The 23,184-nt window shown below is 44.6% G+C and overlaps 1 protein-coding gene across 1 annotated transcript in view; it reads left to right on the top strand.

Annotated features, from left to right (window-relative positions):
• Window positions 1–23,184, top strand: part of LOC114871477 (protein O-mannosyl-transferase TMTC2) — a 143,216-nt gene that overhangs the window by 97,106 nt on the left and 22,926 nt on the right. The window contains exons 6-7 of the mRNA XM_046285286.1: window positions 7,214–7,299; window positions 21,240–21,484. Of these exons, the coding sequence (XP_046141242.1) occupies window positions 7,214–7,299; window positions 21,240–21,484 (331 nt within the window). The remainder of the gene's footprint in view (window positions 1–7,213; window positions 7,300–21,239; window positions 21,485–23,184) is intronic.

The raw sequence follows: 23,184 nt of genomic DNA on the forward strand, positions 1-23,184 counted from the left end.
CGATTTACTTTGCAAACGACGAAGGAACTCGGTAAACTCCTAGGCGCCCCGATACGACGCTCCCGTCTGAAAACTTGCCCAATAAGCGGTGAAAACAAGAAAGAGGCAAGCCCAAGGGGCCGCATAAACGTAAGCAGGTACGTTAACGGCTTCCAAACAGACGAATATATTTCTCGGTTCGACGATGCTTCGTCCTCTCGTCTCCTACTCCTTCACTTTCTTCCGCTTCAATCGAGATAACACCGAACGTCGTATTTTCCCTCTTGACGTTTTGTTATCTTCAACTCGAGCTGCAAATGACCATCCCTACAATTTAACGAACAACACGCTGCATCGCTGATAAATTTCAAAGTATCAGGAAATATCGAAGGGAAGCATTAAACTTGAGCTCCGATTGGAGCGTAAAACTGGCTGGTCCTGTGCATACATGCATACATGGAGATCGGCGATCTCGAGGCTAATAAAAAAAGCCGTGCTCGAGGCAGTTATTGGGCCGTTTTGAATACCGGTAAATTGGGATTGCCGTGGAAGGGGAGCCGCGCGGAAAAAGAAAATCCACGCTCGATAACGAACGATGGCCCTCGAAGAATATGGCCGTCGATACGTCCTCGTGTGGCCTCTGCGTTTTTCAAGCGGATTTCACCCTCTCGTGGGACCAGCTGCTCCATCCGTAGATTCTTGGCAAGCTTCCCGGGTTCGAGAGGCCAGGGGGGAAAGTCGTCGCCGATTGGAAGTATGAGAGCAAGGCCAGCCAACAAGCGTGTGTAGCAGAGGTACAAATTTCGAGCTGCTCGTTTTCGTCGGTTCGATCTTTCCGCGACAAATGAAAAACTTGAGCCGGGATCGATCATCGTGGTGGAAGAAATTAATCAGGCCATTCGTTACACACCTGTCATTTACAGGTTTCGCGAGGAACCTGCCGATACGAGGCTGTCGCGGATCCGCTCGAGGGCACTTTAGACCGATCGAGAAGCGTTCAAAAGCCGTAAACACCGGGGAACGAGCAAAGAGGATGACAGAAAGATGGAGGAAAAAGCGATGTCGGTTCGATCGTCGGTTGTATCAATCGAGTGGCACGTCGACGAGCGTTGATCGATTCGCGTCTCGCTTTATCGCGTCGTTAACGGCATTTTCCTTCTAGACTCGCGTGAAACTCGGTCACGCGCGTTAATCAAAAATTTATAGAACCCGTTCTTCCGTCCCTCTCGCACGGCCGATCGATCGAACGACCAAAGCTCCGCTCGAGTGAGCCTCCCATTCCGGAAGCAACCTTCAGCGTGCGAGCGTGAAAATTCGAAAAAACCGAGAGAAGTCGACGAAGCGTGCTGGAAGAATGGATCCCTTCGCTGCTGGATACGCGAAGCGTGTAACGCGCGAACACTGCCGCGATAAACGTCGCGCCGTGTCGTTATGTTTGCGCGTACTATTATTTTAAATAATATCATTGGAAAGATAGCAAACGAGCATGGATAATTTTGTTAAGTATCGGTATCGAACCGAGAGTCCCGATAGAACGCTGTCGTTTCTTCGGCGAAGCTTGCAGCTTTAGCACCACTTGCAGCTGCAGCTGCAGCCGCAGCTGTCGACTCGGTGCATCGATCGGTTTCGACGAGAGTGAATCGCGTTTCCAGCGGCCACCGCAACCAACACAATTGCAATCCCTTGTCCTCTTCCTTTCCTTTCTCTCCTCTATTCCTGTCTTCTTCTCTCAATTATTTTTTACAGTCGCCTATTACGGATATATCTTTTTTTTTTCTTCTTTTCCCTGGCTGGAGATAGCCAGAGCCAGCTGCTTCTTTCTCGTTTATCCAGACTCCTTTCCTTCCGCTCCACGCGCTCGATTCTCATGGTCGTTCTTTCTGCAGCCCGTAGAGGGTGGATTCCGAGTTCCCCAACCCCGCATGCTTGGCTCACTCGAAACTTTCTGCGGCTACGCGCCACACCGCGAGAGACCACGGCAAGATCTCGCGGAGAATCGTGCGGACTCGAATTAGTGCCGGCGTTCCGCCGCGGGATCTCTGTGAATCAGAAACGGGTTGGAACGAGGCGAAACGCTTCTCGGAACTCGCAAGATTGCGCGAGAGATTTCCTCGTGGAAAGTTTCACCGAGATTTCTTACTTTACTCTGCTCCTCGAACTTTAACGTCGGTATTAGTTTCATTAAGATCGATCGGGATTCCCTGTTATACGTCCTCGAGCTATCAATTAACGAACGGAACTATGTCGAATCCATACTGTTGAATTTTCCAAACAAAGGTAATTAATTAAATTCCCCGGTAGATAGGGTGATAATTTTATAGATACTTGTGAAACGTGGTTAGGTGGCGGGATACGAACCCCAACGATTTCCATTGCAACATCTTGAACCATCGAGGGTTCTTCTCTAAAAGGGTAGGGGAGGATCGTTAAAACACCCCCGGGGTCGTAAATCGTAGCTCGTTACGTTTCGGAAACGGCGTAACGCCGTTGGAAAGATCCAATTATCGGACCTCGTCGAACGGAGCCGGTCCTCTCTCGAACCGTCAATCTTGCAGGATAATACGAGCGGCGTAACGAGCGGAAAGGACGAAAAGGACCGTCCGTACAGTTGAAACTGGTCGGTGAATCTTGCGGACTCGACGGTCGTTTTCGTGCTCGTATGTTGTCGGCCGGAACGTACGTCGATACGACCGCAACGACGTCGAGAAGAACGTCGACGACAATAGCATCCCGCTCGATGAAGCAATGCTGACAGCTGATGTCGAAGCTGACGCCGACAGCGTCGGCAACGACAATGGCGATGACGGTCATCAACGCGGCGCCATCCTCCTCTCAATAGCCAGCCGATCGAGACACGCTGAAATTGATTTCGCTGCACAACGCTCTGCCCATCGGATTACATTAGAACACTCGATTTTCTTGTAGACATCGGCTTCGATTGCGTTAACACTTTGTTAATCCTTTGAAAGGATGAAAAGCAAAGTAAAATATTTAAGGTATACTCGAATCCTTTTCCATGCCACAAATCTATTCTTACAGCAGTACTATTCAGGTCTGCCCTGTTCCATTGTACCTTTCCGAAAGGTTGAAGGTTACGTGGAGTCTCCTTAATGGAAATCGATGTCGGTCTCCCGGTAGAAATTATGGGTAATGTCACCGTAAATGGAACTACGTGCGAGCACTCGAAGCGATCTTGACCCAGAATCGCTGGCACATATGTGTCACCCCGAAGGACGTCTTCGGTCATTCGTTTAAAAATAAAACCGGATACAACGTCGGCGTTACGCTTTTCGATCTAACACAGATTTCGAGCTGACTTTGCAATTTAAAAAATTAATGGCATCCTTTGGCTAGAACGGACGAACCGTGTAAAAATGTAACCTCTTTCTACGAATTCGATTTTCACCCTCAAGGGAGTTCGATGGAATCGACATTTTCGTTGCCGGCTCCATTTTACGCGGTTTCAACGCGGAAAAGTATTCGACGCTCGATCCGTTCAACGAATATCGAACGTCGAGTAATTTCAGTAACACCAGAGCTTATTACCGTGCACCTGTTACTCTGGGACTACCATTATCGGACACTCTGCGCAATATCCGCCAGCGATAATTACAGATACATCAAATATTCGTGGGGCGAACAATGCGTCGCGAACGTACGAGTTATCGGCTGCCATTCGGCGTACGAGATCCCCAGTAGTATCGCGCGTCGCTAGTCAGACTCGTTACCGCGATAAACTCGGCTGTCTTTATTGGGATTTTTACTCGTACCGTAATTCCTGTCATTAACGACTAACAACTCTCTGAAATCCATGAGACCGCTTCGTTAATCGCCGCGCCGGCCGTGTAACACGCCGTGATCGTTGATCGATACTACTGGCGCAGTAGAAATACCTATAATATGTCAGACTTAACCGTACGCGCCCAATTATCTCTCTAATTATTGAGAATATCGAAGAATGTTTTATATGAAAGTTGTTTCATTTTATGAGAGGAATTTAATAAAATATTAAACTTTTCTTTTATCTATTGGGAAAGATAACGTAGGCAAAAATTTCCAAGCACTCCATTTCGTTTTAAATTCCTGACGTCAATAGAAATACTCCACGTGTCAGTTGCTCGAATTTTCTTTTACTATATAGCATAACGGTTCGAGCGATAAACGAGCCACGAGGAAAGTTGCACGAGTCGATGTCGTGTCGAGCAAACATCGAGCGACGAAATATCAGCGTGGCTTCGAAACTGAAAATACCATGGCAAGCGTGGAGTTGCGTGCTGGGGCTAAATAACGGGGGCGACGATACGTGTGACGCGTTTATAGGAAACGCTGCTCGAGCGTATCATCGTGGATAAAAATATTCCGGTACCGTGCCTGTCGTCGACAAAACAACGATCTTCCTCGTAACGCTAGGTCAAAGTTTCAAACGGTCCCTTATCGTCTAAGGAAACATTTAACGATAACCGATCGTTCTTCGCGTCCGGAAACGATGTTAACGTTTGTTCTCGGAAATAAATTCGACGTAATGGTATTCCATGTGGAACTTGGCAGACCATTAAGGCGATGGCTGTTGTTTCCAATTCGCCAAGAGTCGTAGATCGTAGGGAAAGCGAAAAAGACAGCCACGTGTTTGTCTCGTACGTCGTAACATGACGGCTTGGTTCTCTTGCAATTTATTACTATCGAGGGTGATTCTTTCGGCCCGACAGCCGCTAATGCGATTACCTTTACTTTTGAAACGCAAAGTTCGATCCGTCGAAAGGAAGCAAACATCTAGCTAAGAGTATTGTTGTCGCGATAGGCAATCGATAATAATAACTTTTCTATTTTGAAAAAGCTCCCTTCAAAAGGAACGCAGGATTGAGAAATTTGTTATTTAAGCGGTTGATTTACAGTAAAGGATCTGGAAGGGTGTTAAGGTTAAAGAGAACGATGGTAAGAGCAACAAATTACTTTATACCATCCCTTATTTTATTCATCCAACACCTAAACAGACAGATATTTCGTTTCTCTCTCGACGAAATATCACTCGCCCTTTTGCTTTCGTTTTTCTTTCATTTTCGTATCGTTTTTCAGGATGCTTCGGCTTTTGTTGGGCCAACGCATCTCTGAACCATGGAATAAAATTCTCGACGAGCGACGCGGTGCGCCGCCAGGAATATTCGAAGCTCGCTTTGTCATCGAGGCTCGCGATCGCACAAAGCCGCGAGTGCTTGTTGCGAAATGTCGTTACATGGCTCGTTACGCGGCGCGAACGACGCGGCAAATAATAGAGCGAAGGGCTCGAACAATGCGTTTCGACAATGTATTTATTTTAACAATCGATCCGTCCACCGTTTATCCGCAACCCGACGCGCGCGGCCGTCCATCCCGCGAACGTGAAGCCACTCGAAATAAGCGGGATTCGAAACCCTCCCTACGAATCGAAACAGCTTTCGCGAATACGAGTACACCGGGAACAATACGCGATTCTATCTGCGACAGAAATTGCCGGACTCGCGTTCGTTCGAGGGCTAGACAAGTCTTTTGTTGCATCGGCAGCAGCAACTTGTACGAGTCTTTTTTCAAACTAGAATTTCAAGGAAAAACGACCGACAGATATTAACCCTTCTTGAATTTAGGGAAACCGTGGACGATCGTAATAGATAGCGAAAGTGAGAAAGGGAAAACAGTCCATTATATATCGCGCGAATATTCATCTTGAAAATTAACGAACGCAGAGTGGCGTCTCGTTAACGAACAGGAGAACTCCTCTGAAGCAAGCTGGAATGCTTGGTCGAAAAGGAAGTATCCTTATCTTTTTCTCTTTCCTATCTGTCTCCTTCTACTCTGTCGCTTCCGGACCGCGAGGTATTTCTCTTCTTTTTTTTTTTTTCGTTTCAGTCGCTCGAACGCTCACAAAGCGTGTCATTAGTATAACTTTTTTACGGCGGCCGGAACAAGTTGAAACGATGCGAATCGGATTTTTCTATCCGGTTAAAATAATGAAATTCCACGCGAACGGGGCACGTACTTTGCGATCGCGATCCTCGACGTACTTTCAGAGTAATTACAATTGTTAGCGAGACTGTACCTCCGTGATTTCTGTCTCTTTAAGGGTCGTTAACGCTTTTTCAAAATATTTCGCGAGGGAAATCAAATTTCTACGTTTTTATTGCAATATTTTTGCAAAAGTTACTGTACCTCGTTCCTGATGAACGATCAAAGGAACCTTACCGAAACATTCCATACACGGAAACATTAACCGTGGACGATTGACGGTTATGAAACCATGAATTATCGATCGACCACAGGACACGCACGCCTGATTCTCTACCCCCGTGTTCCCGACCTTCTCTCTCTCTCCCCTTATCCTCTAAAGTCGAACCGACATGCTCGATTGGCGAATCGGTCGATCGTTCACGAATCATCCGACTATCTTCGCCTTTGACGAGGAGTAAGAAAAATAATGGAACGCCTCGATCGTAGCAGAATAACAGTGAACGATATCGTCCGCTTCCGTTTTTTCGGGGCAAAATATTAGCGATAAAAGCGCGAAATAGCCAGTCTCGGTAAATCATCCCAGGTTTTCATCTCTTTTCAACTCTCGCTCGCACCCTTGTGACAAGTGATATTTTCATCGTCCGTTGAGCGACAACGTTCGAGAAAAGATTAATCACTGGCGTGTTAAAATGAATTTTTTCTCCTAAAATATGTGCCATCGTGGCACGCGGGTCCGCGTGTAACCGTTATAAAGTTCGTTTATTGGCACCCTTCTCTCTCGGCACCCACTACCTGTACCGTGCCCATGTTCGCTCGTTACGCCGCTCGACTTTTCCACGATAAGTCATCGGGTTGACAAGTAATATTTTTATCGTTTCTGAGAGTGACATTGTTCGAAGGATGATTAATCGTTCGTCGTCCAGGGATACGAGAGAGAAAGAGAGATTGTTATCCATGGGGAAAAAAGAAACACTTGAACGAGTTTTAATCGCGGCTCGACAACGTTTCGTCGACGTGTTTCATGATTTTGGAGAACGACAGAGGCTCGAGATTACCGGGTGTTGAAAAACGAATTTTTAAACGCGAGATTTGTAACGCGGAGAAGATAAAAAGGTTTTCATCTTTCTGTTCACCCTTTCCGTTGTACGCCTTCTCAGCATCGATCGCCTGAAATACTACGAATAATTTACTTACTGTACCAAGTCTGCCGTAAGCTCTGCAAATTCACTAATGATTTTGAATTTCTCTGTTTCAGGGGAATCTTACAGCAGGGCAGGAAAAATTACGAGGAGGCGATTCTGAGTTATCAGCGAGCAATCCATTTCCGACCGTCGTTAGCCCGTAAGTATTTTCATTATTCCACGAGTTACGACTGGACGGAGCCACTCGTCGGAACTCGAAAATTCCGCGATTTTTTTCCCAATGATTTCTCCGCGATTTTCTGTTCCATGGAAATCGACGTTAGTTCGCCGAGACTCGAATTAACGAAACGTAGTTTAAACGCAGTTGGCGTGCACCATTAATGAACCGCGGTCGCAAGTTATTGCAGTTCATTAGGGCACTGAACTGATGAAAAATAGAACGACCCTTTTGAAAGAACCTCGTCGACCATTGGGTCTATAAAACACTTTATAACTTTTAACTGCCTCACCATTTTGACATAAATAATTATTTTTTCAAATTTTAATCAGTTGAAATGTTATATTTTATTATTGAAGTACATAACTGATATATTCATGGTAACCACACAAACCGAGCTGATTGAATTTCGAAGTTCCTCCAAGTCGGCTGCTTCAACAAACTGACGCGTTTCCGATAGAGCAAAGGCTTGATTAAATGATCCAAGACCTCCCTCTCTCCTACACTATTTACGAAGCTCACGTTGTTCCTGGAAACTAAGTTGAAACGCCTTCGAAACAGCCCCGACTAAACACTTAAAATCAATCTCGTTGAAAGTCTTCCCTTTACTCTATCTTTAACTTATTTCGCATCGAGAAAACAACGAAGCTTCGGTCAATGATAATCTAATTAGCAGTGTAAAAATATATATCTACGCGAAGCGAATCCTCGCTCACTTTTAATGTACCCGATATACGAGGAGCTTCGTATCCCCCTGGAAATGTCAACGCGGTAAATCGAACTTAAACCGATCATCGATTCTTGACGATGTCATAAACCTTAGCCCAGGACACCTGTCAACGACCCAATAATCGAGCCAGCGGCGTCGAACGCAAAAATAAATAACCGACCAGGTGGAAAGCGGAAAATAAGATCAATATCGCGGCACGCCGGACTATTTGCTCGGTAATGAACCGTTCCCAGGACGGTCGAAGTAAATCGTCGTACGTGGATCGTACGGTCCACGTGACAAACGACGCTCGTTCTTCTGTACGTTCTCCTCTGACCCTTCCATTCGTCGGTCGAACCATTCGCCCTGCTGGACAAAAGGTGGCTCGTTAAGGAGCTGAACCGATCCCTGCCTCTCCGCTCTGGTCACGCCTACCGCGTGTACGTGAATTTTCCGTCATCTAGCAAAAAATTCACGCTAATAGCCACGGATATTGTTCTCTCGAGTAGAGGTCGGGAAAACGCGAGGAAAGGTAGTGTTGAAAATAATTTATTGATTTATTGAAAGCGAAATAAACTCGGTGTCGACGCTCGCAATGCAACTCGCAATAATGCCCTGTCAAACTCTCGACTTGTTACCCTTTCGATGGCTCGCAAAACTCTGGGCCTTCAACTCGAAAAATTTTCCCTCTAGACCCTAGAGTCTAGAACCTAGCGAGGGTGGTAGACTCTAGGGCCACCCTCACTCGCATGTACGCCACAGTAGACATATCGGATTTTTCAGATTAACCCTTATATTGCGAATGATGTATTTATTTTTGGCGATCAACGTGTTAAACGCATTTTGCAAAATATCAGCTCTTACCTTTTTCCGATGCGAGCATGGTTTTCGTTTCGTGTCGGCTCGCTTTTTACCGAAAATAAATCACGGTTTCACAGGTCGTGTTAAAAAAAAAAAGAAAAAAAAATAGCGCATACAGTGGAACAGGAACGTGCGTCGTTTTTAAGCGGGACGAGGGATGACACACGACGCGCCGGTTATACTCGGCCGTGCATTATTTTTACGCGAGGGAAAAAGCCGCTTTATCAATGCTGTTTACACGGTGAATTTTCGTGGAACAATTATAATGCAATTCCGTGAAGCAAAATATGTTGGAAAGCCGACGAGAGCATTTCGTTGTCCGCGCCCTGTTCGAGGTTGGAAACGCATTTGCATCCATAAGCGGACTAGTTTCGCGCATATAAAGCAACCACGCCAGCCAAGAATACCAACTCGCGGGAACAGCTCGACTCGTCGGATTTGATCTTTCACCCTGGACTGATTATCTTACCGCTCCGCTGGGTTTGTTCTTCTCGTTTCATCCGTTTATCGTTTCCGCATCTCGTCGCGCGGTGTTCCTTCTGTTTGATACGATTAACAGATAAAAAGGCTGCAAAAGTCAAATAGACAGACGCTAAGGGAAAAGTAAGTTGTGTATCTTTGATAGTTTTTGAGAAAATCATTTTCAGGTCTTCGTGACGGTGGTATTTCCCCTTTAAAATCGATTAAACAACACGGATATAGGTATTTATATTATTATCGTACTATGATATAAATAGAGGATTCAACACCAACTATGTTATTTCTGATTATTCAATTTCCTGTAAAACTTTCATTCATCATTAATGGTAGTCAAATATTTACGCGACACGAACAGAGCGAGCCTTATACGAGCTATTATTCCAGCAATTAACGATCCAAACAGCGTTCGATCCCATTAACGCGCTTCTTTAAATCAAACAATTCGTATGTACCCCGTTTAAACAGTATTCAGATAAATCGACGAGTAACAAGAGTAGCAATTTCGAGCGCAGACGTTTCTATTTGCCGACTGGTGCGATTATTAATTAATTGCACGCCTGGTTCGCACATCATGCGTCAATATTTGATTACAATAACGCCGGGAATCGTGCTAGCGTAAAAGCGCGCTCGAGTACAAATTTGAAAAAAAAAAGAGAGAATTTACGCGTCGACTCTCGATTTCGACGAGTATCGAAGAATCTGGCGTCGCGTCGTCGATTAACGCGCCGTGATTCGTTTTCAAAAGCTTTGCTAACTCGTCGTGCCGTGATCGAATTTGTTGCCGGGGGTAGTTCTCGTGAAACTTTCGTATTCCAGATAAATAGTTTGGTCGAGGGACGCGTTATCAGTGGCGTCCCGTATGCTTCGATACCGAAGGGAGAAACTTTTTTTTTTTTTCTGCGCCTCGTTCTATCGGCTCGGCCGACCGTATTCTCGCGAGTTCGAATAAATTCTCTCTGGACTAAAAGGAAGCGGCAAACAAAAAATATGGAGTAACCAAGCCGGTTCGAGTGGATGAGAGAGGAGATAAATAGCTTATAGATCGACCTGCTTGCAGAGAAAAGGCGTGCATTATACGACGTTCATCTGGTGTGTATTAAAAGTTTCGACGAGTTCGGAAACGTAATTTAACCGATCAGCAATTTTATCGACGTCGTAAAATTTTCTGGCCCGACTTGAACGATATCGAAACTTTAAATTTCAAACTGCACAGCTCTTAGGAAGATACGTTTTTGTTTTTCCTTTGACCCGTGTTTCTTCAAGATTTTTCGTGGAGATACCTCTTGTGGAATAAAATCATAAGAAGAAATGTATCGACCTCCCTTAACGCAAGCGAAAGTAGATCCGCGGGATCAATGAAACAAGTGGCTCTTTCAGTTACTTTTAATTATAATTCAAGCTTTAAATTGCTCGCGAGAAATGGAACGACTTTCGATTGTTGCTGGTCGAAAGAAAGGGAAACGACAAACGGAAGGAAAAAAGGTAGAGTGACGAGGTTGAAGAAGAAAGAAAAAAAGGAACGACGAAAGGAACAACGTCGAGAGCCCTTTGTAGCAATTTTCGCGCCTTCTGCGCGGAAAAATTCGAAGCGGAAAATAGAAAAAAAAAAAAGAAAAAATTCTTTCTGCCTGAGGAAGTTGCCAAGCGGACTGGCACAATTAAAGCGTTGAAATCGTTACTTGCCGCGCCGCGTGGAAGCAGGCTGCTTGAGCGTGAAGCGTAAGCCGCGTAACCGATTAACGTGGCTCGAACACTTTCATCGATAATCGTCTCGCAGCTAGCCGACAAACGCTTCGAGTGGCTGCCAAGTGTTTAGGGTAAAAAGCAGCGACGTCTCGTTAATAACGTGGAATATTAATAAAGGTAGCGACGGTCTCGAGATCGATCCTCGACCACTCGTACCTTCACTTTCATCGGTGTCGTGTGTGCCTATGTCGCCTCTCGAGCAGAAAATATTGTAACATCGCGTCTTGAAAAGATTTCTACCTTTAAGCATTTCCACCCCTTTTCTTCAACCCCCTTCGCCGTCGAAGAAAATCCGTCCCCAAAGGATTAATCCGGTTAATGTCCCCATTACCCACTGTCCTTATCTATTATTTCATTATCTCTTTTCCTCCCGAGTTCCTTGTCTCTCCCCTTTGCGACAAACCTCCAGGTGTGCCATAAAAAAGCTGAACGGTTCTAGTATTTCGTCCTCTCTGCGCTTCATCAACGAACCTTCTAATCAACGATCATTTCCTCGATGTCTGTCATCATCGTATTCTGAAACACTCGTTCGAGTCCATCGACGTCACAGTCGTAAAGTATAGACCGTCGTCTCAGAAACGAGTCAGGACCGTCTAAGAAGAAGAAGAAAGTTTGCCGGTAGTCGAAGGACGTGGCAAAAAAAAAAAAAACGTCACACCTGAAGCCCTTTCCGGATTTAGAAAGAGAGAGAGTCCCTTTGAACTGCGACGTCTCGCAGCAAGAAACGCCTCGGGCCGAAGACTTACTGCGACAGAAACTTTCCAGACTACCCGTTTGCCTGCGTACGTAAAACGTCTTACGCGATACACAAGTGACTCAATTAAAGCGACCAACTTGCGACGGGAAGCTGGAGAACCGACGAACAAACAGACGTGTCGGCGGACCACTCGTAAAGTGTACACCCTACATCGTGTCCGCACACAACCCACCGGCTTCCACCTAGGTACAAGAACAAGCTGGATCTTTCTTGGTCCTCGGTTCTTGACGGTCTTGTTCAACAACGACGATTAAATTGACGAACTTCGACTCGGCGGGGTCGTCGAACTCCGGAAGTAGAATTACACCGCGCACGGTCAGACCAGACACTAAACTACTTGGACAGATTAAGTGGAAGTAGTATTATACGGAACGAGGCAAGTAATCGAGATGGTTCGTGTTTCAAATTTCATCGGAGAAACTGAAATATTATAATTAAATCGCGTTTGAATGCGAGCTGATTTTTTGTCTCGTACGAAACATCGATTTCGAAAACTCGTTACATACGCGCACATACGACCGCGTTTTAATTAACGAATCCGGGTTACCGTAAAATGTTTAGCTTTCTAAGCTAATAACGTGAAATTGTTAAAAAGCAAACTCCATCGTGTATCCGTCATTACCGGAAACGGTAAATATGAACGGAAATGAGAGTACTTTACACCGAGATTCATTAACTGAAGCGGTAATTAAATGTACACATGACAGACGAGTTTTGAAAATTGACTTTCCGACGAAAGGTAACATCGTAGCAGAAGAATATTACTCAACATTTTCCATGTATTTTCCGTCGATATAATTGCCATTTTCTCTCTTTTACCGCCAATTACACCACATCCTCGGCAACATTTCCACAAAATTGTTTCATTATTTTGCCCAACGATCGTTCCTCTTCTTTGACGGAATATTGTTTAAACGTTAGTTTCGGTGATATAATTAAACCATTCTCCGCGCGCATCCCATTCGTACAAATTGGAATGGAATTCAAAGGGAGAGTGATTAAACTACGTTGTACCCGTGGAATTTGTAGGAATATAACGTTCAGGGATGAATGAATGAATTTCTTGGGGGATGCGGAATGCGAATGAAGTCGCGTGATAAGGAAACCGGAAGACCGACTCGACTTAACAATTTGTCCGTCCCCATGGATTATCGTTATACAATACCACAAATCCGATACAAGTGCCATAAAACTAACTATAGAAACTCTATCGTAATTTTTAATTATACAAAATTTACGACTTCTATAATAGTTAAAACTATACTCTCGATAAATGTCACATACCACCAGTGGCAGGGAACGTGTTAATTAACACACTATTATTTTCACTATAACGTCGAACAAACGTTCGGGCAGACTACTAAACACGTCGAGTGGTAACACGAGAATATTGGCTGGTACGTAGCTGAAACTCTGTTCAAAATTATCGAGAATCAATTTCAACGCATCGTGACACTGCAAAACGAACAACAATGCCTGTCAAGTATCGTCGACGAGACAATAACTAATAATTCCGTTGGCGTAATTAGATTGACGCTCGAAGGGATCGCGAAAGCCCCGATCTCGAGAGCGAAACATTCTCCGGAATGCAGAAACGCGGCGGGTGTATTCGCGAAGCGAGACCAGAGAACGCTGGGTGATAGGTGTTAATTACGACCCCTTAGCGATCGGACGCAAAACAAGCACCATAATCCATTGCGAATAATGACAGCGGGTGTACACCCCGAGACCGTATTAACCAGCCATTCAGAATTCGTCCGTTAGTAGAAATTCCTCGTCCCGTGCGTTTGAAACGCGGATTAGTTTGCGGGACGAGACACGGAATCCACGCTAGCGATACGTGCTCTTCGTTGGATTAATCCTCGAAGGGTAGGACATCGATACACGCGAGCTCTGCTTCGCAGAATGTCAAATTATTCAGCTGGAAAGTAGTACGGATAGTATAGGCGAGTAGTTCAGGTAAACGCAAGGAGTTCCGCCGCGATCAGTAGTAAAACACGTTATTGGTCGGGCATCGAAGAAAAATCATTTCCTTTGATTAAACCAAACGCGAACGCGACCGTCAACCACATTCGCGCCATGAATTTGTTACGTTGACGGTAAAATGGAGAACTTCGCGACGAATTTATCATTCGTTTAACGTCACCGTCAACGAAAATCTGCGAGGCTGGTTCGCGCCCGGCGATCGCAACGACAATCGCGCGAAATCTGAGCGTGATTAATTGCTCGTCAGGCTAACTTTTCCACGGTCGCGAGCAATTTTCCCGACACGGGGAAAACCAAAGCCATCGTCGCCGGTTTTTGAAAGCGTCGACTCGGCCGCATCGATCACCGGAAATTAGATGGATTGCCGTGCAATATCTTAATAACGGTTGATCAGGATACCCGGTGGACTTTCCGCTATCAAAACGCCGTCGATGAACTCGCGCATCGGTGAATTCCATTAATCAGCTAAATTAACAAGATCGCCTATTGAAACACCGACGGGGTGGGGAGTTGAAAGTATCGCGTGATTAATTACGTTCGCGATGCACATTTGCATTTATCATCGTAACGTTCGCGCGATGACCCGTAAATTACGAATTTTCCAAACGAAACTTTTGCGATATCCAGTAGAATTGACTCCTTCGTGGTCTCTCTTCGACGCGGGTAAACCACCAAGGACAGAGACGAACTGCTCGAGACGGTCCTTCGTAGATTCGAACAAGCGTCGAGATTCCGGGTTGGATCGCAGGAAATTAGCAGGATTGCCGTACGAGCACTTAACACGATTGATTCGCTCGAACACGGCTGTTCAACCAAGGACTTCCGTTCTTCGTTATTGCAAGACCCCCCTTTTCTCCAGGCTCCTCGCTTCTCCATCGATCGAGCAAACGATTCGATGGATATTCTCAAAGGCTTGATTGTTAAAGCAATTTCCCTCGAATTTATCAAATAAAGTAACTCTTTTTCTTCCTTCTAAAATTGTCGGAATTGAATCTAAATACTATGAGTGCTAGATAATCCGTCCAACGAGTCGGGATATGTTTAAAAATTCACGCGCTCGACGCAGGGTCGGTGCTCAGTTGTTTCCAGTTCTTCAAACGTTTCGGTCGAGCCCGGGCCTGCTTCGAGCGCGTTAATTTACTGTCTCGAAAGACACAAACAGCCCTGAAAAATTACCATTTAACAGACAACTGTTTCTTCATGCGAGATCAAGGAATTGCGGCGACGAATAAACAGGAAATTGTATCTCGAAATTCGTGAAATTACCTTTTCCCGTGTAGTGCATTCAGAGAGCGCATTGTCGCACGAAATTACGAGCAAACGAATTCTCCTCGCCCTTAGGCCGTCGCTCTACCTTTGGAAACTGGTACATAGTTTTTCCCGGAGCTAAAATATCGAGTTAAAAGTGGATCGGATGGGAAGCTCGTTTCCCGTTTACCTGGCCAGCTGAAGTTTCCCCTTTAAAAGGCTTTTTTCCTCCCCTTTCTGACGGGAGTTTGAGAGGAGCGGAAAATTTCGAGGGTAGCCACTCCTCGAAGTCCCCGTAAGCCGGTACTCGTTGGTTTACCACTTTTTAGACAAACCCGTAAACTAGCCACTCCGGTCGTCACGATACCCTCTGGCAGCGTGACGTGTCTCCGGGAAAAAAAATGTGCAAAACGGAAGAAACGAGGGAACGGGGTTGCCAGGTAAACGCATTTAGGTACACACGCCAAGTTGGACGTGCGCAAACATACGCTTAGGCGTCTCTGCACACGAACGCTCATATAAACAGACTAGATACACGAAAACCGTAAACACACGTATCGACGGGACTCGCACATTCTCGCCTCGAACGGGGTCGATACAACTTGTGTATCCTGCTCTGCGTTCTCCACGGTCCAGAAATGCGTAGGTATAACATTTATTTCGCATATATAATATATATGATATATATTTTGCATACATTTTTTTCACCCTGCAAAGGGTCGCCAGATTCTTTCAGAAATCAATGGAACGTATTAATTTGATATTGTTGCGTTTCAAGCTTTATCGATCCTTTGTTGGATTGTAATCATGATACAAAGGGGTGAAGAACGTTTCGTTTAATTGCACGCGAAACCAAGATAAAATTTTCTGTTCCGGCTGGTACACGGTGAATTAGCGCAAATTATACACAATAACTCAGCAAATGATATTTTATCGCGTCGACTGAACGAAGTACGTATATTTCTCGGGGTGTTTCTCGTCTGAAATGGTATATTCCTGCACCAGGATTCATTCCAGACGCGGCGACGTAACTCCCTCAGGATTTCAATTAAATTCAACTAAATTTGATTTAATATCGCGAACGCGAATTGTACGGCCTGCATTTTCTTGCGTTCGGTCCGCATCTAGCCCTCAATTACACGCCGCATTAGCTAACATATTATTTATTTGTTTACGATGGGACACGCCCACCCTTGACGGTTAGCCACCGTTTCGCGTGTGAACTCGGCATAACGCACCGGTAATTGTTTGCGCACTGTTCCTTGTTGTTTGTCTTTGTTCGCTAACCCCAGCAACCATTTTTGCATTGCGGTAATTGTTTCGATAAACCGAGCTTGTACGGTTGATTGCACGCGATCCAACGCGATATTATTCCCAAAGAATCACGTGCAATATGTAATTACCGACCAGTCGATAATAAAATAAATTTTACTTGTCACTCTTTGCGATTTGTTTCGTGTAAAACACGCAAGCTTTTCGAAGCTAATTGAATATTTTCTGCAAACCGTGTTCGACAGAATGTTTTTTCGTGATAAAATACACGCCGAATTAAATATTATGCATTTTCAAACACGTATACGCACGATATTATCACTTTTATAATTGCAGTGCCGCGTTGAAAAATTTTCGAGAATAATTGCACGTTTCGATTCGTATTCGAGAAATGATTAAAAAATAAATAACGAAAATTTCTGTGTAATCTGTTTCGAATCGCATACAAATTGTGTTCCACAAATTTTCTACTAACGAGTTCAATGAACTCGCTTTAGCGGCGAATTGCAAACGGAAATTGAAGATAAACGAACGAAATTTCGATGGACGAGCCCGGTGGAAAACAGTCACCCTTTGCCGAACGCGGTTCGACGATGAAGAGGGTGCATGCGTTAGCCAGTCCACAAATTGGCGGCCTATCGGTCTGCTAATTACTCGATCGGTTGGTGTTTTAAAAGCCGCTCCGTTACGAATCATTTGCACCGGGAACGGGGACAAAAAGAAGCTCGTGGAGGATCATAGAATTTCGTTATCGATTGGAACATTAATCATACCGCGATACCATAGCGACAAAAGTACCTCAAAATTAACAATAGTCCCAATAGTGATCCGTACGGATTACTTCTTCTCGCTCCATTTACGTGTAATTGTATCCGAATCGTAGGAAAATTAACGTAAAATTATCGGAAAGCAATTAGATTAAATTAATGATTCGAAATTGGTTTACCCCATTACTCGACGTTTTCGAAGGCATGCGTTGTTCCTTCCGCTTCAACTCGACGTCACTGAAACACAAACAAACTCGGATGAAGAAAATATCGGCAAAAGGAATAGAACGCGAGCGGGAACCGGGAAGATCGTGTACGAAGTAGAAAGAGGACGGTCGGGTTAACCAGGAAATTGCAAGGCACACACAAAACTCGACTGCACGATGGAATCTTAATTCCGCGAGCGCCAGAGTTGAATTCACTTCGGTCTGCCTCTTTCTTCCCTCTCTATCTCGCCCTTTCTTTTCCACCATCGACTTACCACCGTCTCTTTTCTTCTCTTCCACGGTTCTTCGTCTTCCCTTACCATGGTCTAGCGCGTCTTATTCTCTCTGTTCCGTAATTAGGAAGCAAACAGGCCGGCGATCTTGCCAAGTTGGCGAAGTCAGAGATGAAACAGCAGTTTCCGTCCGCCTATTCTTCTTCCACCCTTCGTCTCGGCGATCTTCGCAGCCCGGAGCGTTGCTTTTACACCCCGCGCGACCTTTCGACCGAGCTGTTTCACCGTTCTTCGACTCGAACATCGAAAGACGAGCAACGATGTATCTGGCTGCCAAACGCAGCCTCTACGAGGTGTTTCGTCCTCGTTTCCGCTCCTCAGCCACCCACTTTTCGTCTCGCGATGCGCGAATCGACCGCGAGGAATCGACTTTTTGCTAGCTCCCTAGCTCGAGGACCGTCGCGAATGTTTTTCCGACGGTGAACTGGCGAAAAGTCGCGGAAACGAGTGTTTTTTCGCCTGACGAATGAAATATTACCCTGGCACCGAGTTTCCTTGCAAAACTTCGACCGCATACATAAGAGGATGTATTTTCCAACTTGTTATTTCTCATATCTCGTCGCTCCGAATCGGTGTCCCTGATGTGGCGGGGTTTATTGTTGGGAAGATGGATAAAGAAATTGGGGTGACTCGGTGATGGTCTTTGGGTCACTGAATAGCAGAGCGATGAGGTGATAAATTTTGGTTTATCGGGTAATTTCATCCAGAATAGGACAACGTTAATATTATCTGGAATTTTTTTTAACAAATCGACACTTCAACTTCGACTGAACAATAAACGCATAACGCAAATATTTAACGATAAGAACAGCTCCAGAGAGAATGGATTTCCCGTCCGATCGATGAGAATTTCACGTAAGCTATTCAGCAACGTGATTGCAAATGACATCTGCAATTGCACCGGGGACGCACGGAATATCTGCGAATTTACCGAGATTTTAATTAATCAATCGTTCGACAAGCTCTCTGCTACAGTTTCGTCTATAAATACCCAATAATGAATTCGATATTATCGCGGCGAAAAAAATCATCAGAAACGAAGCTAGTTTCTTTCAAATTATCTATGAACGATTTTTCTTATTTTAAAAAATATATAAGCAAGCATTGAATCGCTTCGTTGTTTAATTAACAAAAAATTTGCGTTATGAGTAAAAAGTATTGCGACGGAATGGCAATTTCCTGGTAGATGCTCGACCAAAGGAACAGAAACAGCACGATACCTATACCTCAGATTATTTTGAATAAGGAACGAGGCGGGAGCAGGGCAATCCATTTTCCTCGACGCGGTCCCCCGGGATACTCTATGGAATTAGAGTACCCGACTACTCTTCCCTCTCACTCTCTCCTACTTCTCTGTGTCTCCTTCTTTCCTGAATACAGTTGTGCGACGTTTATACATGTACCAGGCTGGTACACCTTGTGTCAAGTCACCGCGAGTGTAATATCTTAAAACGCCGCCGTCCGACCGACCAGGAAAAGCTCCGATATCGTGACGGATTACGCGGAGAATTGCGGCTGGCGTTTCGCGGATAGGAAGCTGCGTTTTCTATCTTTCAGTGATGCCTGCACGGCGCATGTTGCAAAGTTCATCCGGGTTCATCCGGTCGATCTGTTTTTACGCGTGACACGAGTAATTAATTATGGATAATTAGGGTAAATCATTACCCTGTCGCGTAACTATTTTTATTTTTTACCCGTCCGTATCATTGAGCGATCTCGTTGATCCAAATCAGATTTGCCGAGAAGCGATAGCGACGCCTTGGAAAATTTGCCAATCACACGGCTCGTTAGTGAAAGTCTCCCTGGTCGCCTGTTTATGCTGTTAACTCGAGGCAGACTGGGGTAAACGTCTTACGTCAGGGGTTGTAATATCCAAGCATAGGATGATATCGGGATTAGCAGCCGTCTCCGTGATCGTAGTACATTACACTTACAATTAGAAACCCGGTTGAACGGTAAATAATTGGGCTGGAGAAAGTTAATCTCTTATCAACTACAGAAGGGTGCACTTTTCGTGGGAGATAATTGAAAACATTTGTCGGCGATGAACGATGTATTTAATTACTTACGAATTGAAATTAGAAATTTTTCATTCATATGTTCATTCTCATGCACAGGAGTATACATTTTCCGTCCTTTGTTTTTCTTATCATTTCACGGTATAAAGGGTTGCACGAAGGGCGACAATAAAAGTGGAAATAAACTTTTTAATACGTTTCACTTGGCCCTGGTTGCCTCGTGACGCGGCCTCGGAGATTCTGAAGCCGTATACCAGGCTAAAAGAATGCCTCCCGAGAAACTTGAAATTTTTAATTAAACTCATAACCGACCGCGGTGTTTTTTTTCCTCTTTTTGTCCGCCTCGTTCCCCCGCGTTTACCTTCTCGACCTGGTCGCTCAGCCATTGTGGCGTGGATCGTTAAGCGACAACAACCGGTGTGCAATAAATTAATTAAAAAGGAAAATAAAATGGAGTAATCGATAGGCGGTTTCGAGATCGAAGCTGTTCGAAAACAATAAAGGAAGAAAGCATAATAAATCTTTGAGGCTATTTTTCATGCATTCGTAAAGTAAAGTGAAATCCTTTCAACGGACCAATCCGTTTTAATTAAAATCTTCATAATGACAGAAGGAAAAGTCGGAAATTAGCCGGAAATCCAGCTTAAAATCTCCGCTTTATGGATGTGTTCGACTGATTTCGTCGCAGCTGCGAAGCGTACGGCCGGTCGTTTCGCACGATATTTAGTAATTAACCGACTGAAAGGCAAGAAATACTGGCTGCACGCGACAAAAGATGAAGAAGAGGAACAGGGTATGAAAATTTATACGGACTTAACCCGATTCACCGTGAAATCGCGAGGAAAGCACGGCAAAGTGCCCTTTTAATTAGAAACGAACAGGGCAAGAAACAAAGTGGTCGTCGTCGTCATGAATGTCTCGGATTTATGCTAAAGACTTGACGGTCCCACCGCCGCTTTCCTTTTTGTCCGAATTCTAAAAGAACCCGCGGCCCTTTCGTCTTGAAATTCTGGACAGGCTTTTCGGTTGCCGAAGGAACAAAAACCGTCTTCTGTCGTTATTGTGCTACATCCTGACTTATTAGATTCATTCCCATTGTTCTGAAACTTTCATAGCAACCCGGTACTTTTCTAATTCACAATAAAAGCACCGGAGAACCACGAACTATTTATTCAATTCTATTCAATCGGTTTCAAGTTTTGTTTGATGTAAATATTATTTCACGTTAAATATTCAAGCTAACGTTTGAATTAAATCTGCTTACGTTTGCTTTTGTTTGTTCAATCCTGAAAGGTTTAAATCAAATGTCTATGAAGCATAGAGATTCGAGGAATTTGGAATTATTGAAAATATCGGGAAATTTTGAAATAACATGGTCAGGATTCTCTTCCTGATTAAATGAACTTTACTTTCCGTTTTGAAAATGAGGTATTATTCGAATAATTTAATTAAATACCCGCAGTCAGATTTTCTATCCGCGCCATTGATTGAACGTTATCTTCGGTATAATGATTTAGCAGTTTATTCGGTTAAAAGGATTCCCGGCTGCTCATCATCCCTGCTGCTTTTGTCTTTACAGAGGCTTACGTGAATCTGGGCGCGGCTCTGGCGTCGGTCGGACGTGGAACGGAAGCGGCTGCGGTTTTGCGGGCCGGCGCATCCTTGGACGGGTCCGGTCTCAAGGACAAAAGGGCTCACGAAGCCGCCAGAGTGCAGGCCCTGCTTCAATTAGGCGTTCTCTACGCCGATCAGGGTAGATTACAAAGGGCCCTCTCTGCTTACAGGGAAGCACTCGACGCTTTGCCGGATCACTATCCACCTCAGGTCAGTTCAAGCTTCCTGCTTGTTACTCCATTAACGCGAAACAGCTGTCGGAACAACCAGCAGCTGTGCCACTTTGGACAACATCCGTCAGAATCCCCTTTGACGCGATATCTGTCTTTACCGGATCGATCCGATGAGCGGATTTACGATTAACTTATTCATGTATGCCGGCTTAATTGGACGATTTATCTTAATTGCTCGATTCGGTGATTTAAACAGTTTAAGCCCTTATTTTTCTATGAAGGTATAATGTGCAATCAGTTCGTTTAAAAGATGCATCCACTTTTCAAGGATAAAGAGTAACGCAGGAAAAAGATTTCGCGCGGAAATTCGCAGAAGATTAAATGAAAATTGAATCAGTTAAAACGCGTCGACGTTTTCTCCTCCCGACGTTGGTGGAATAAAAAAGCTCCCGGCACAACAGGAGCGTAGGGGTGGAAAGAAGGGGTGAGTCGGTGTGCAGGGATTACGGCGAGCTTAAAATTTTTAATTTTAGTTTACGACGCGACTGAAAATCATATTTGCGGTGTGCATACGCGCGCGTACCGTAGCCCGCGGCAATGAAAACAACAGTCGTCGTCGCATCGACGCTTCCGTCCCGTTGGTAGCTACTTTTTCTCCCATTCGTTCGCCGGTTATGTCTCGCGGATGGATAAAACGTTAATTACGATACTGGATATATCTAGAATTCTTCTTGAATTCGTTGAGAAAAAACGTCGTTGTTACGCCGATCGATACTCGACGAGTTTAATTAGCCCCTCTCAGTCGCGTGTTTCCCTTCCCGGAGTAATTGCGAAAATTGCAATTCATACGAGGAGAAACACGCGTAACGCGATCGTACGACCAGTTAATTCGATTTAATGAAGAAGCCAGAGATAATGGCACGATCGAAGTATCGTCGCGATCGATGATAAACGAATTATGATTCTACTTTGTTGTTCAATCGCGTGCCGATAATCGTCGAACTCGACAGGATACCATCAGGTTACACGTTTATCCGTACGGAACGAGGATACAATCGATTTTAATGTTTTCTTTTTTCACTATTATACATTCAATAGAGCCCCTTTTAGTGAAAAGTGTTTGCGATGCATATTGTTGATCGATCAAAACGGATATTAATTACAATGTTTCTTTGTGAGGGAACCTGTTGCAGTTCGAGCAACTATATACCTATAGGAATAAATGAATGCATTTAATTATCTCGCTGTGAGCTTCGAAAATTGTGCATCAATTTTCGACGTCGACTATAAAATAGTATATAAAATATGCAGTTAAAAATTGACACGTTTCACTGTGGCAGGATATTGAAAGTTAAGTGTTTCCGTGCTGCATTATTTCAGTTTCGACTGTTTTTATAGAGATTTTCATTCATTTTTTCCATACACCAACTTTTCATCCTCTACACTATGGATACCTAGGGATGTCTAGATCGATTTAGGGATAGATTCTCTTAGTCCATCGTCGTTCCATCGTTAGAACTCTTAATTGCTTTGCAAGGTTAGCCGAGCCGCGGGCAATTTCGAGTCAGCTGCTCGATCATTGTCTCGCGGGTCTGTTGGTTGGGAAATTCCTTGAGGGTGGTACGCGTCTGACCAAGGTAGCAGAGGCGTGTTCTCTCTACTCGTCAAACTTTACCTCTTCTGCTATCCCGTCTCGAAATCACTCGCTCGAATTATCCTCTCTGCTCCTCTCCGAAA

This window comes from Osmia bicornis, chromosome 3, assembly GCF_907164935.1.
Source record: "Osmia bicornis bicornis chromosome 3, iOsmBic2.1, whole genome shotgun sequence".
Lineage (NCBI taxonomy): Eukaryota > Metazoa > Arthropoda > Insecta > Hymenoptera > Megachilidae > Osmia > Osmia bicornis.